The sequence below is a fragment of the Phodopus roborovskii genome, unplaced genomic scaffold (genome assembly GCF_943737965.1).
Source record: "Phodopus roborovskii unplaced genomic scaffold, PHOROB, whole genome shotgun sequence".
In the NCBI taxonomy this organism is placed as follows: Eukaryota; Metazoa; Chordata; class Mammalia; order Rodentia; family Cricetidae; genus Phodopus; species Phodopus roborovskii.
The window spans coordinates 24,815,917-24,831,255 of record NW_026126588.1 but is presented as its reverse complement, the minus strand read 5'-3'; the positions used below and the strand labels follow the sequence as shown (position 1 = coordinate 24,831,255).

The following is a 15,339-nucleotide window of genomic DNA, read 5'->3' as shown; positions in this document are numbered from 1 at the left end:
AATGTCAGAGGTCGCTGCTCTGGGGCTAGCTACAACTGGACTCTGAAGTGGAGTTTCGCCCTGTGCATCTCAGTTGGGGGCTGTAGTCTTGAGCAGGGCCAGGAGGGCTGGCGGGCGGGCAGGCAGGCAGGCAGGCAACACTGGGTAAGGTGGTGGCCAGGGAAGATAGGGAGAAGGGGTGCCCTGTGAGCTGGTGTGCCTGCCTGCTGAGGACTGCGGACTGTGGGCAGACTGGCTGGCCAGCTGCACTCCCCTGCTGGTGGTCATGATCCTTACTTGGTCAGCAAAGCTGAGGGCTCACAGCTCCAGAGGGTCAGAAAGGAAGAGATGCTTGGACATCTGCTTCCTTTTCTTTTTCCTTTCATTTCTGCTAACCAAGCAACTTCCACTTCGGTGTAAAATGAAAGGCAGTGCTTGACCAGAATCCCCAGGAACCTGGTTGCTCACATCCCACGGCCATGATGAGGGCGAGGAGTTGTGGGTTTAAATCCCACTCTTGTCCCTTTTAACAGTGGCCATCGGATGGATGTCATTTTCCTGATCAAAACTAATTGCTGGGGTGTGGTGGTACCTGCATTCAGAAGATAGGGGTAGAAAGACAGGGAGTTCAAGACCATCATCAGCCATCCATGACTATGTATCATGTTTGAGGCCAGCCTAGGTTACACGGGGCCTTGTCTTATCTCCCCTGCTCACCAAGTAGGCCTAATTTTACAAAGGGTATGTGGATTCTCATAACATTTTCATGGGAGGCATCTATCACAAGACCTGACACTTAACAGAAAAAGGGCAAATGCTTGTTCACCAACAAAAATAAAATAAGAGTGCAAGCCCATGCTTCACTCCCAGACCCATGGTTCTGTGCTCTGAGCAATTGTTGCTCCCGTGGAGGCTTTAGCTGTGGAGTTGTGCCGTGGATTCTGGATTTCAGTTCCCTGTACATGCCAAGGTGTGCAAAGTCTTCAGCTCATGGGTAAGACTCTTGGCGTTGCTTCCCACTCTTCCCCCCCTCATACATACTTGAGCAACGGTGCTTTGGCCGGAAAGTTGGGGACGGAGCTATTCACTGCTGCAGGCTGGTAGGACTGATTCAGGCCCGGCCTGAACTCTCTGGAGATGGAGATTGGTACTGTCCTGCGCTTCATAGCAACCGCTAGTTGTAAAGCTGACAAAGCCTAGAGCTTGATGCCTGAAAAGCATCACGTGTGACCTGGCAAGAAGGAAGCCTTGGGTTCCATCTCTGACACAACATAAAGCCAGGCTTTGAAAGGCTGCGATTCCTCAGCTTGGGAGGGGAAGCCAAAGGATCTGGAGCTCAAGGTCATCATCTTTAGCTACATAGCAAGTTAGAAGGGAGCCTGGCTACAAATGCCCCTCTTTTTTGTTTGTTTGTTTTTGGTTTTTAAATCCTGCCCAAGTGAGTAGGGGCCTCACACAAATGCAAACGAAAGGTTTTGGAAACAAACAAAAAACAATACATTTTTTTTTTTTCTAGACCTAACTTGCAGTTAGGTTTCTGGTTGTTGTTGTTGTTACAGTTATTAACAGCCTTTTATGCTAAGGTTAAACTTTTGATCCTTTATGAAAACCAGCCAATTTTCCTGAATGGGTAAAGCATCTTGTCTTGGTCAGGATCCAGTCCTGGTTTGAAAGACATTAAAGTCATCATTTGTGGCAGCCAGGTGTTTGGGTTCTGCAGAATAACTTGGCTCAGATCTTACGACTCATCTCCTTTGAGGCAAACCCGACCTGTTTTAGTATATATATATATAATCCATGACTACTAAACAAACGAAAATAAGGTTGAGTGTTTCTTGCAAAATACCTTTAGATGCCTTTCTGAAGACTTTAGATCAAGATGTTTCTTCATAGTCAAGTAGCTGCTGCAAGAATACATTAAAATTCAACAACAACAAAAAAATGTTTATTGTAAGGAGTAGGTTTTCCTCCCTCTGCTGGTCTTGTCCCGCTGCTGCGCCAGCCCCAATTAACACACTGAGACTCTGTATTTGATATAATACTGTTGGCCAGTTACTTGTTTCTTATCGGCTAGCTCTGTCTTAAGCATTAACCCATTTCTGTTCATTTATGTATTTCCACGTGGTCTCATCTTACCAGAGAGCTGGCTGGCGGCGTCCTGCTCTTTCTAGACTCTCCATCTTGACTCCTCCTTACTCCTTCCGCTCTCCTCCTTGTCTCCTAGTCCTGCCTGTCTTGCTTTCCTATTGGCCAACCGTGCTTTATTCATTAACCAGTATGAGAAACATATTTACAGAATGACATCTCCCATCAGTTTATAAGTAAGATAACTGCCTGGCGTCTCATAGGCATGTGATAATTCGTTGTTGGGGTTTGAAGACTCTATACTGAGGATGGTTGTCATGTGGTGAATGCCTGAGAGACCCCTGTTACCATCACTTTCCACTTCCCTTCACCCCTCAATTCTTCCATTATAGCCATTGGTGTACCTCATTTAGGATGTAGATAATGTATTTCATGCCTAGATACACACTAGTCATACATGTGCAAATGGCATCTGTACGAGAAGTATATGTTGTTGGTTTCCAGCCGATTTCAGGATTGAGCCGGGGTGCTTGTCAGCAAGAACAATTTATATCAGGTAAACATATACCCTGGTTTGATGGTGATGTACCCAAGTCTCAGCAAGGCGGAGTCTTAGGGTTCACCCCTGGGACCCACAGCAGGGAAGTAAGAGCCCTGCTGATCCCAGGAATCACATCAGGACCAGTTACCACAGAGGGGCAGTTGCCTTGAAGGACCCAGGCCTCTTGTTTAGCGTCGCTGCTGTGGTCAGGAAGGCTTTAGCTCAGAGGAACCAAAGCCAGCATGTCCCTTCAGTCAGCAGAGCTTGGAGAATGTGGAGTTAGACACAAACTGGGGCCAATCCTTGTGTAGCACCCGTCTTAATAAATGCTGCTTTGCTGAAGTACTCTTTCAATATTTCATTTTTTTTTCTGTCCAGAGAGCAGGAGTTGGTCTAGTTTTACCTGTCCATAAATTAAAATGTTATGATGTATCTGCAAACTTCTCTCTGTGCTTCTAGGTAACTGATCTTACAGATGCCTTTACCTTGTTTGTTTGTTCTTGTGCTGTGGCTTTTCATTTTGTTTAGTTTTTACATTGACTTACTATGTATGTGTGGACACATGCTTGTATGGAGGTTGGAGAGCAACCTGCAGGAGTAGTTTCTTCCCTTCCACCACAGTGTGGGTTCCAGGACTAAACTCAGGTCTCCTGACTTAGTGCCAGGTGCCCTCACTGGCTGAGCCATCTCCCTAGCCTTGTTGTGGCCAACGGTCCAAGAGGTAAATGGGTGGCCTTGTGAAACCTGCTGCCTCCGAGTGGGCAGACACCCATCCACCCAGTGTAGGGTATCTGTCTCACTGAGCTGTCTCCCATGTGCTCATCTTGTCCTTTATCCTTTATTAATATGAGGCACTTATTATTAATAATTTATGAGATGCCCCTGAAGATTTCAAATATCTGTGAAATTTGAGAAATGGTCCTTGAGTATGAATTTAATATAAACTAGTACTGGCTGTAGATGAAGTCAGTAATTGTGATTAGGTCGCTCACCTGTGTGATAAATATACTGCTCCCATGAAATGGAATTTTAAATGAAAACCATGCAAGTTGTGCGTTCTAGTAAGTTTACTGAATGTATTTTTCTTATATTCCCAAGATTGAATAGTTTGCGAAAGCAAATAATTTATAGGTAAATATGTGTCTTTAAAAACTAATGTGTAAAGCTAATAAGAAAGTGGGTGATAACCACACAACACACATGCCACTGTAGCACCAGTCAAAACACGTTATTTTCATGTAATGAGGGCCCAAGGGATGGCCCAGTGAGTCAAAGCACCTGCCTGCCACACAGACGTGAGGATCTGAGTTCAAGTCTGCAGAATCCACTTAAAGCCGGGCTCGGTGGCGGATGTCTGTAATGCCAGAACACCTACTACAACAAGGAAACTTTAGAAAGGAGGGTGCCTCCTGGGAGTTCACAGGTTAGCCAGCCTTCAAAGTAGAAGGTAAAGACCGACATGCGTGTCTTGGCATGAACATAACTGCACTCATACACAAACATGCACATGTGAGTTACATATGCATCTCCACAGATACGCACAGAGCTTAAAAAAAATTGTGATAAGGGAACCCATTATATATATGATAAATATGTACTAATACTAATTAATATATACTAATACTAATAAAAAGCTTTAAAATTTAATGTTTAATTAATAACATGTGGGAAAACACTTATAGTCTGTAAAGATATATAGCAAACCACGACAGCAGCATTCAGTTTAGGAAACTAAACAGTTTTGATGCCTTAAAAATCTGTCATCTGCCCATTCCCAGGCTCATCACCCATGAATTTATTTCTTCTTCTCTCCTGAGATTCCCCATGAACTGTACGTAGCTGTAGGTCATTTTCTTATTGCACTGCGCACCCCTCTAACCGGTGGAGGAAAACGGGGGTGTTTCTCTGTTTTCTCCTATCACAGACACGATCAACGTTCATCCATTGTTCTTGACTATGTGAACATAAGATAAATTCCATGGGTAGTGGCGGTGGTGGGGATCATCGACTTACTCAGCCTTGTCAAGGGCTTCACAGTAAACGCTAGAACAGTTTCAGCAGTTTGGAATCTTCCACAGGTAGTGTAGTTTTCGCTTAGTGTTCTTATGCTCACATGTAGCTTGCATATGTTTTGTTAAATTCGTGGACATAAACTGAAAGCTCTTGCAGTGATAACCTGAAGTTTTGTGTTTATTATAGCATTTTACCTTTTCAGGGGAAAATCTGTGCTAATACTTTGCTTGGGCTGGTGTTTTACTAGTTTCCCATGACATCCAGATACCTTTGGTCAAATACATGAGTCCCTTATTGGTTTTTGTTGTTGTTGCTTTATTTTGAGGTAGTTTTCCTGTGTAGGTTTGGCTGGCCTTGAACTCCTAGTCCTCCATATATATATATATATGGATTACAGATGTGCCATACAGGTTAATGAATTTTGAGAAGTGTGATAGTTTGAATGAGAATGGTCACTGTAGACTCCTATTTGAATGTTTGATCCCTACTTGGCGAGTAACTATTTGGGATGGATTAAGAGGATTAACTGGAGTGGGCTTTGGGATTTGTTTGTTTGTTGTGTTTTTCGAGACTGGGTTTCTCTGTGTAGCTTTGGAGCCTGTCCTGGAACTCGCTCTGTAGACCAGGCTGGCCTCGAACTCACAGAGATCCGCCTGCCTCTGCCTCCCGAGTGCTGGGATCAAAGGCGAGCACCACCACCTGTGGGCTTTGGGATTTTGCCACTGGGTGATGATGGCCCATCGTGGAGGTGGAGGTGCACTCTTTAATCCCAGCACTAGGGAGGCAGACACAGGCGGATCTCCAAGTTCTTTACTTGTTTCCTTTTGTTTAGATAGTGTTGGTAGTCAGGCATCTGTACTGGCCTGTCCTTGGGGTTCTGATAGGATTCACCCTCAGCTGCAGCCACTAAGAGCACCACCTGTGCACATTCACAGTGTTCCCTTTTAAAAGGGCCCTGCCCACCTTCCATCCCCCTTCTCTCTTTTTCTCCCTCCTCTGTTCCCCTCTCTCCTGCTGCTCCTGTCCTCTGAGGCTGGTCTCCCCCTCCCCCGTCCCCTCTTTATGATCCCTTTCCTAATGAAAACCCCTCTGCTTGAACCCTGTCTGCCGCACAGTGTCTTTCTCTCGAGAGTTGCTTTTCTTAAATTACAACAGAGTACTAGATGCTCTTTGGCTCTTTTGGGATTGGCCTGCTACTCAGCTCCCAAGTAATCACTTTTTCTTATAAATGCCTGGCCTTAAGCTTGGCTTGTTTCTAGCCAGCTTTTCTTCACTTAAATCATCCCTTATGCCTCTGGGTTTTTGTTTTTGTTTTGTTTTTTTAACTTTTTCTATTTCTGTGTACTTTTCTTTACTGCTTACTTTGCGGCTTGCTGTGTAGCTGGGAGGCTGGACCTTGGAGCCTCCTCTCCTTTCTTTCATACCTCCACCTCTTCCCAGATTTCTCCTGTTTGTTCTCTCTGCCTGCCAGCCCTGCCTGTCCCTTCTCTGCATAGGCCTGGCTGTTCTGGATCTCACTCTGTAGACCAAGATAGCCTCAAACTCACAAGAGATTTACCTGCCTCTGGCTCCCAAGTACTGGGATTAAATTGTGTGCTGTTACCTCTCTGTTTATTCAGAGATCTTTGTTAAATGATTCTGTCATACATTGTACTGAATACGTTTGAAGATTAAAGTTTATAATTGCTATTTCTGTGTAGACATGCAGATTACTTTGATATAAATATTTTTAATTAACTACTTGTAAACTCTTACTAATTCTAAGAGAATCTTTATAGACCGCCATGTAGCATTTGAGTACTAGTACTTTTGTGTCTTTGATTTCAATTCTTTGTAAGTTCTTGTGCACTATTTGTTGATTTGAGTTTCTACTTTCATACTGCAAAGCTCCCAGTACATCTTAGAATAGACACAATGTATCAGTGTGCAAGGTCTTCTGTAGCAAAGTGAGTGCCTTAAGCAGTAGAAATTTACTGTTTCACAGCTCTGGAGGGTCAAAATCTGGACTCAAGGGTGGGCAGGTCAATTTCTCTGGGAGCTGGGGAATCCATGGAATTCCTCTTCTGGTACCATCCAGCATTGGTTGGATTATAGATCCTGATCTTCCCCTCCCTTATTAATAATCCCTCCTCTGTGTGTGTGTCTGCAGCTGATTCCTCTATTACAGAGCATAGTCATATTGGTTAGGGATTGATTTCATGTCAATCCAGTCATCTGTAAGATCTTATGCTACAGAACGTGGTGCTCACAGGGTTAGGGTTAGGCCTTTAGCATCTTGAGTAGGACTCCATTCATCCCACTGCAGATGGTACTGACAGACATCTTTGCCTTCTCTTGAAGGAAGTAGTTGTACATTTTAGCTGTTGAGGCCTAGAGAGATGGCTCAATGGTTAAGAGAGTAAGTATACTGCTCTTACAGAAGGCCTGAGTTTTGTTCCTAGCACCTGTGTCTGTAACTACAGCTCAAAAGGGGATCCTGGCCTCTGTGAGTAACACACACACACACACACACCAAATAAAGTACATCTTTTTAAAATCTTACTGTTGGGGATTTGTAGAATAATAAACTATATTGAATTGAGATTTTTTATGCATCCAGGAAATAATGTCATTTTTCTTAGTTTGTCAATGTGAAAAACTAAAGCAACCGATTTTATCTTTGTGGCCTTTCCTGTAAACATACTGCCAATATAGTATTCCAACTTAGCCACATTTTTTTTTTAAGTGTATGTTGATTGATTGACACACCTGCTAAGGGGCTTGTTTATTTGTAAGAATAACCTAATTTTCCCTTTTGAGAAAAACAGTATTGAGCTCTACTATCAGAGTTATGCCTTATATTGGTCTCATAAAGAGGGATATGAACCCTCTATTTTTTAATTCTCCCTAGAGTTTATTATGCAGAACTTGTATTATGTGATTCTCTAATGTTGAACAGAATGTACACAGAGAACCCTGGGCTTGCTTTGGGGAACACAGTGACCGTGGAGTCAGGACATAACTGGCACTCTGTATAGCTCACAAACTCCCTCATATCTGAGCTGCTGACCTTGGCTGTGTGCTGTGAAGAGGACGAAGCAAGGCCAGGGAAGCCAGCGTGACTGTTGTCTCCAAGTCAAGAGAACAGGCATCTGTAGAAATGGGCAATGTCAAATTCTCTGCTACCCGACCCACGGGGGGGGTGGGGGGGGGCTTATAGCAGCACCTCCAGATGCTAACTAAACAATACAGCTTTTGTGTTCATTAGTAGAAATAAAGGAATTCTTTTAAAATTTTTATTTTATTTTGTGCACAGTATGCATGTAGAGATCAGAGGACAGCTTGTGGGAGCTGATTTTTCTCCTCCCACCATGTCAGTTTCTGGGGATCCAACTGAGGTCCTCAGACTTGAGAACAAGCATCTTTCTTTACCCAGTGAGTCATCCCTCTGGTCCTACAGACACATTTGGATCGTTAGTGGCAATATCTTTCTAAGGATAGAGTACATGATCTCAAGTTGGTAGAGAACAGTGATTAAGATGTTACTTTGCATAGTACCTTCCAGCACTATGAAAGCCAGCCAGTAGGAATAAAGCTTCCAGGTCAATACCAACAAGATATCTTCATGTTTTGTGACTCAAGTATGTGGTGTTTTCAGTCATAGGGCCCGTTCTGTTGAGGTCTGTAAGGTAACCAGAAGCTTTGGCAATAGCCTATAATGTTTGGAATCTGTGAGATCCCACCAGTCAACAACTCCAAAAGTAGAAACGCATTCCTGGCACTGAGCTTGCTTATTTATTTATTTATTTATTCATTCATTCATTCATTCATTATGTTAACCTGTGGTGTCTAGTAGCAGCATTGTTGCCTCCTTATTGGGTAGTTCCATGGTGTGTGTGTGTGTGAATGTATGTGAATGTGAGTGTGTATCTGTATGTGTATTTGTGTGTGTGAGTGTGTGAGTGAGTGTGAGTGTGTATATCTATGTGAGTGTGTGAATGTGAGTGTGTGTGAGTGTGTGTGAGTGTATGTGTGAGTGTGTGAGTATGTGTGTGTTTGTGTAAGTTTCTATAATGGTAGGTAGTATACAGTCCACTGAAAGGTCACACAGCCAAGAATATATGGACAGAGCAAATTGGACTTGATAGTCAAAATAAATAAGTAAATTAATAAATTAATTAATAAATAAAGACGCAAAGTTAAGTCAGTGGGTATAAAACACATTGTATGAAATTCTTAAAGGACTAGTAAAAAAAGTTATGTAAAAAGCAAAACATAAGACTATTATTTTGGCCATTAGGCAACACTCATCTATTCCCCTTGTATTTTTTTAGTCTTATTTCCTTCATGAGGTTGTAAGGCCCTTGGGAAGTGAGTCACCATCTTAGAACTTTTTATTTTATTTACACATTAAGAGGAACTTGCTGCAAGTTGGACTTAATGATAACACAGATATGTGGCCTAATGTTTGCCTTTTTAGAATCATTATTTCAGCTAAATAAATGTATCTCTCAAACTAGATCATGGAGAGAATGTTGCTACTGTTTATAAGAATAAACGTTTTAAAGTTGTGTGTTCATCTTTCACTTGCCTCCATCTAAGTTTGCTTTTTATAAACTACTGTTTAACTACAAGAGCAGGCTCTTGTGGTGGTATGTTACTTATGATTTATTAAAGCTTGCCTGAGGATTCAGAAAGCAAAGTCAGCCTCAAGCTACAGAGATCAGGCAGTGTTAGCACACACCTTTAATCCCAGTACTCAGGATTAAGAGAGATCTCTGTTGGTTCAAGGCCACCATGGCCCACACAAGAGTGAAGAATAACAGCTCATGCCTTTGACCCCTGCACCTGGGATAATTCGCCTTTAATCCCAACATTAGGGAGGTATATAAAACAGGAGCAAGGCCTCAGAGCTGGCCGTTGCTCTCCAGTCACGCTGAGGATAGAAAGACGTGGAAGCCTCAGGATTCTCCAGTCACACTGAGGAGACAGAAGTCTGAGGTTTGGTGGAGCCAGGATCACCTTTTCTTATCTTCAGCTTGAAGTTTGAACCCCAATATCAGTTTCAGGGACTTTTAATTTTTTTTTGTGTACAGACTCTCAATGGGTGTGGTGAAACACACCTGATAATCGCAGCACTTAGGAGTGGAAGGAGGAGACTGGGGATTCCAGAATAACGTGGGCTACAGCGACATGGAGAGAAAAGAGTGGGCTTTTAATAATAATTAAAAAAATACTAGTATTCCTTTGTATATAAGTATTTTGCCTACATGTTTTGCACCACGTGAGGCCTGGTGCCCGGGAAGACCAGAAGAGGACATCAGATTTCCCTGACATTGGGGCTGTGGATGGTTGTGAGCCACCATGTGGGTGCTGGGAATTGAACCCGGGTCCTCTGGAAAAGCAGCCAGTGCTCTTAACTGCTGAGCCATCTTGTCCAGTCCTCTGTTTTTTTTTTTGTTAAAATTTTTATTTAAAGACCTCTACTAGGAAATTCGCCATCAGCAAGACTTGAGCTGGCAGATGATGAAGCAGTACTACATTTGTTTTTAAGTGCCGTAGAATTATAGCTTCTTCATAAGACACATAATTGCCTCCAGTCCCCTCTCCTTCCCCTCTTCCCTGCTCACCCCCTTCACTAAACTGAACAGGATGTATTTGGTTATACAAGATATTCTTCACCACAAATATGTATAGTTTATTGCTATGCTGAGTAAAGACGTAGACTAGAATTATATACAACCTGCTTTATGACGTTAAATAAGAGGAGTGTGGTTGTAGGTGCCCAAAGCTTGTTTCCTTATTCTTTCCCAAAAGCAGTAGGTACAATTCATATTTTAAGTGGCAGGATCGCTTTATCCTGCCATTTTAAAAGACAGCCCTGATTGATCAACCAATGAAGGAAGACATATTTTGTATTATTTCAGCTTTTACTGGCTTAGTTGTCTCCCAGCCTACATTTCAATATCTGTGGTTTACTCATTAGCATTTAAATGGAAAAGTTGTCTAGGTGGGTTCTGGTAATTCTATTTGGTCTTGACAAATAGATGGTGCCATTTTGTGAGAGAGAGAGAGAGAGAAAGAGAGAGAGAGAGAGAGAGAGAGAGAGAGAGAGAGAGGAGTTTTATGTCCCAGACATTACCTGCAGAGGTCTGTCTGTATGGGCTCTTCTAGCTGTCCCAGGGGCTCTGAGAAGTCCTGTCACCGAGAGACAGGCAGGCCTTCATGTGTGATTTTCCCTGTTTAGTTCCCCTAGTAGCTGGGATTACAGGTTCACATCTCACATGGGGCCAGCAGTGAGATGTTCTCTCCTCTACCCCTTCCTCTCTCTTGCTCCTGATTTTTGTTTTGTTGTGAGACAGGGTCCTACTATGTAGCCCTGGCTGGCTTTGGACTTGGTGGTAGTTCGCCTCTGCCCTGCTGGATGTGTTAAGTAACAGGTGTATACCAGCATACCCTCTGTTGGCTCTTGCTTGTTTCCCTCTGACCTGGGGTAGAGATCAGGGAAATAGCCATACCTGAGAACAGAGCATGGTAGCGTTTCCTTTCTCGGAGCCCAGGTTGGGGGGGGGGTGCGTTTGAGAGTAGTGGAGGCCATCAAGAAGGGGGAGAGTTACTCTCTGCGCTGGAATGAACAGCTTCGGAGTGCTGTGTGCCAGAGAGTGAGCACTACCCAGGCAGATTTACTCCACCTCCGTCTTGTGAGGCAGGGGCGGCTGCTTTTACATTGGTTTCACAGATGTGGGCTGGCCAGGTTGGGAAGCTAAGTGCCTTTGTCCTTACGACAGTGCTGTGGCCCGGGTGGCCCGTAAGTGGCCGTGGCTCACACCTGTGGAGAATGTGAAGATCGAAGGGCGGTCAGTCTGTCTGGTTAGGGTCTCTGTGCACGGAGGCGCCTTGTGCTATGTAATCACATAGTAGGAAGGACACATGGCTCTCCACCCTCCTTGTGAAGGACACTAAGCCAATACCTAGGGTCCTCCTCACGCCCAAGCCTTAACCTCAAAGCCACTCTTCCTCCCCTGACTACCATAAAGGAGGTAAAGTTTGAACTCATGACCCAGGGAGAGACATTCCAACTTCATTTCAAGAGCTGGAGATGGATGGGAAGAGCTTAGTTAGATATTTCCACAGACAGTCCTCCCTCTCGGGCATTTGGGCTCAGGGAAGGGAATCACAGTCCGATGCAAAATACCTGCCATTGCCACAGCGGGCAAGGGGTGCCCAAAACTGTGACACCCTAGAACAGTGCTTCCCTTCCAAACCTGTGGGTTGTGACCCCATGACAACCCTCTATCTCAAAAAAGAAAAAGAAAAAAAAATTACATTATGATTCCTAACAGTAGCAAACTTATAATTATGAAATTGTAACAAAATAATGTGATGGTTGTGGATCAGTGTAAGGTGTACGGCTTTTCCTCCCGCCGCAGATCAGCCCAGCATTAGAGGGTCTTAGCATTAGGAAGGCTGAGAACCACAGCTCTGGAGTGCTTGAGTGGAAAACCATCAGAGACATTGTGGGACTCCTCCCCTTCCACGAAAGAGCTCATATCCGAGGTCTTGTGTTGGTCTCTCACTTCTCTCGGCCCCCGAGTCCCTCCGAATTTGTGGGTCCCCTGCCTCCCAGGAGCTGGGAGTTGTCCTTGGGAACTGCCTTTCTACCACTGAGAAACCAAGGAAGTCTGTTTTGCAGCTTCTGACTTTGTGGAGTGTAAAACCAGAGTCGCTGTTGGAGGAGGCCTTTGGAAGCCCAGGATGCTTTTCTTCCGCGATGAGGCTTATCCAGTGACGGCCCATACCAGGGACCCACTCGGACCTGCTGAGCAGCTCATCTCACCACCTGCAAGATGGGAGATTGGAGGCTCATCTTCGCTACTCAGTGGGAGCGTGTTTTTTCCTAGAGACTAGAGTGGAGCTGAAGCTGACAAGCTTGCCCCACGGAGAACATAGCTCCCACGACTATGTCAGACACACATGCGAGTACCTGTAGACATTAGAGAAGCTGGATGAGGCCTCTCACTGCTTTTCTTCAGACGTGTATCTCACACGTTGTCTGTGGATGCGTGTGTGTGTGTGTGTGTGTGTGTGTGTGTGTGTGTGTGTGTGTGTGTGTGAATGTGGGAGGGAGTGGGTGCTCTGTCTGCGGCGTGTCTCCCAGGAACAGTGGAGAAAATCCTGTGGAGCTTCCAGCTCTGTTGCGAGTGAGCGGAAGGACGATCATCCTTTGCCCATGTGTGTGCACTCATTCCCAGGTTCCCGAGCCTGCTAGTGAGGCAAGCCACGGGAACGCTTTCCTGTCCGCCCTCTAATGGTGTCGGGTTCTCCTGCCACAGTGGTGAATGGGGAGTCAGTGCATCTTTATTGCGGCTTGTTGTCTGTGTTTCTGCTTCCAAGATTGATATTTTCCACCTGTCTTCCCACAGGTCACCCGGTAGACATGATGAACATCAAGGCCTTCACTTTGGTCTCTGCCGTGGAGCAGGATGTGCTGACTGGTGACAAAGAGCACATCAGCATTGAGTGTGTGGAGTGCTGTGGCAGGGATCTCTACGTCGGCACCAATGACTGCTTCATTTACCACTTCCTGTTGGAGGAGAGGACCACGCCTTCTGGGACAGCCTCGTTCATGGCCACCAAACAGCTGCACAGACACCTGGGCTTCAAGAAGCCTGTGAGCGAGCTGTGTGCGGCCTCAGCTCTCAATAGGCTGCTGGTGCTCTGTGACAACTCCATAACCCTGGTTAACATGCTGAACCTGGAGCCAGTCCCCTCCGGAGCCCGCATCAAGGGGGCCACAACATTTGCAGTGAACGAGAACCCCGTGAATGGGGACCCTTTCTGCGTGGAAGTGTGTATCATCTCGGTGAAGCGCAGGACCGTCCAAATGTTTCTGGTGTACGAGGACCGAGTACAGATTGTCAAGGAAGTATCCACTCCAGAGCAGCCCCTTGCTGTGGCTGTGGACGGCTACTTCTTATGCCTGGCCCTGACTACTCAGTACATCATCCTGAACTACAGCACAGGCCTTTCCCAGGACCTGTTTCCCTACTGCAGCGAGGAGAAGCCGCCCATTGTCAAGAGGATAGGCAGACAGGAGTTCCTGCTGGCTGGCCCCGGAGGCCTGGGTGAGGAGGGGTTGCAGCGTTGCTGTCCGGGGCATCTGCATTCTGCCTGCAGGTGCTGGCTTAGGGTTTCTGGATATACCTTGCAGTGGGAGAGTGAGGGTTCCACGGTGAAACGTGTCGTCACTTAATGAGACGGTTCTAAGAAAAACATCATTAGCTGATTTTTGTCACTGTACACCTTCAGAGTATCTGTCAGTTTAGATGGCTACAGTGTTGCTAGGCGGCATAGCGATTGCTTGCAGTGCACTGTGGACCAGATGGCATGTGGTAGGTGATTGTGCTCATGAGTGCCGCCTGGCAGCACTGCAAATATGTGGCCAGGTCACAGCAGATCTGCACAACTGACGTGTGTGCTGAGAAATTCCATCATATTGTGAATGTGGGTGGGGTGGCCGTTTCCCACCAGAGTGGTATTTTAGATGTGGCCAGTGAACCCGATTAACACCTCATTAATAATTCACATTAGGGCTCATTCTTGGTGGTGCACAAATGTACGGGGACTTATAACCACTCCTACGGTGTCATACAGCTGGCTTTCACCGCCTTAAAAAAAATCCCTGGGCTTGACCTCGTTCTCCTCCTGAACCCCTGCCCCACCTCCTGGCAACTACTAACCCTGTGCTGTCTTCATAGTTGGCATGGAAAGTATAGTTAGAATCATATCATGTGGCTTTTCAGAGTAGCTTTTACTTGACTGTGTATTCCAGACTCTTCCATGTCTGTTCATAACTTGGTAGAAGAAAATACTTGGGCCCAGTGCTCTTTGCTCTTAAAAAAAAAAAGAATTTTTAGTATGGGAAGAAAATATATACATCTACATAAACTTAATTATATATTTATATTATATAAATTGTGCATTCATATAATTCACATCACATCATAAAGTACACATTACACATAATTTACATGTGATGTAAATTATTAATTATGTACGTATTAATATGTTATGAACCATATGTGTCTTAAGTTTATGTGCTACATAAATTATTGCATATCATTTATATAACTAAATGTATAATTATCTTTATATACTATATATAATCACATATTATAAAGTATTCTCAAATTAATCAACAGTAAATGAATATATAATCATGTGTTTAGTTAATCTATAAATATATATCATCTAACACATGTACACAGATATAGGAATATGAGCATGGCATATTCCTGGCCTCAGCCTGGTCCGTCCCTCTGTATCCCTGTCCTCTCCCTGTATGTTATTTTGAAGTAGCTCTAGACATCACAGCACTTCATGTGTGAACATTTAATATGGTCCAAAGTTGTAGACACACGTATGCAAATGAAGAACGGCAGTGGCCTTAAAATAGCTGCCAAATACATTTAGACACGTTATATCCCGGCTACTTTACCATACGTGTTAGGCACACGCAGACGCGTTCAAGTGTCTGCGTAGTTTTTTCTTTTTGTCGCTGTTGTGTTTTCGGTTTTCTTGTCTCGGCTCATACAGTGTCATTGGCCGTTAGATCTGTTAAATTTCGCTTTGCCCCCTCTCTTTTCATCCCCCCCCCCATGCTGAAGGAGTTGGATGGTTTCCTACACTCTGGAAGTTTGGTAGTTTTATCCCCTTAGAGTGGCTTAACATGCCACTCTGAC

At 44.6% G+C, this 15,339-nt stretch overlaps 1 protein-coding gene across 1 annotated transcript in view; it reads left to right on the top strand.

Annotated features, from left to right (window-relative positions):
* Nucleotides 1-15,339, top strand: part of Tgfbrap1 (transforming growth factor beta receptor associated protein 1) — a 42,214-nt gene that overhangs the window by 777 nt on the left and 26,098 nt on the right. Inside the window, exon 2 of the mRNA XM_051204238.1 lies at nt 13,021-13,722. Coding sequence (XP_051060195.1) covers nt 13,035-13,722 — 688 coding nt within the window. The 5' untranslated portion in view covers nt 13,021-13,034. The remainder of the gene's footprint in view (nt 1-13,020; nt 13,723-15,339) is intronic.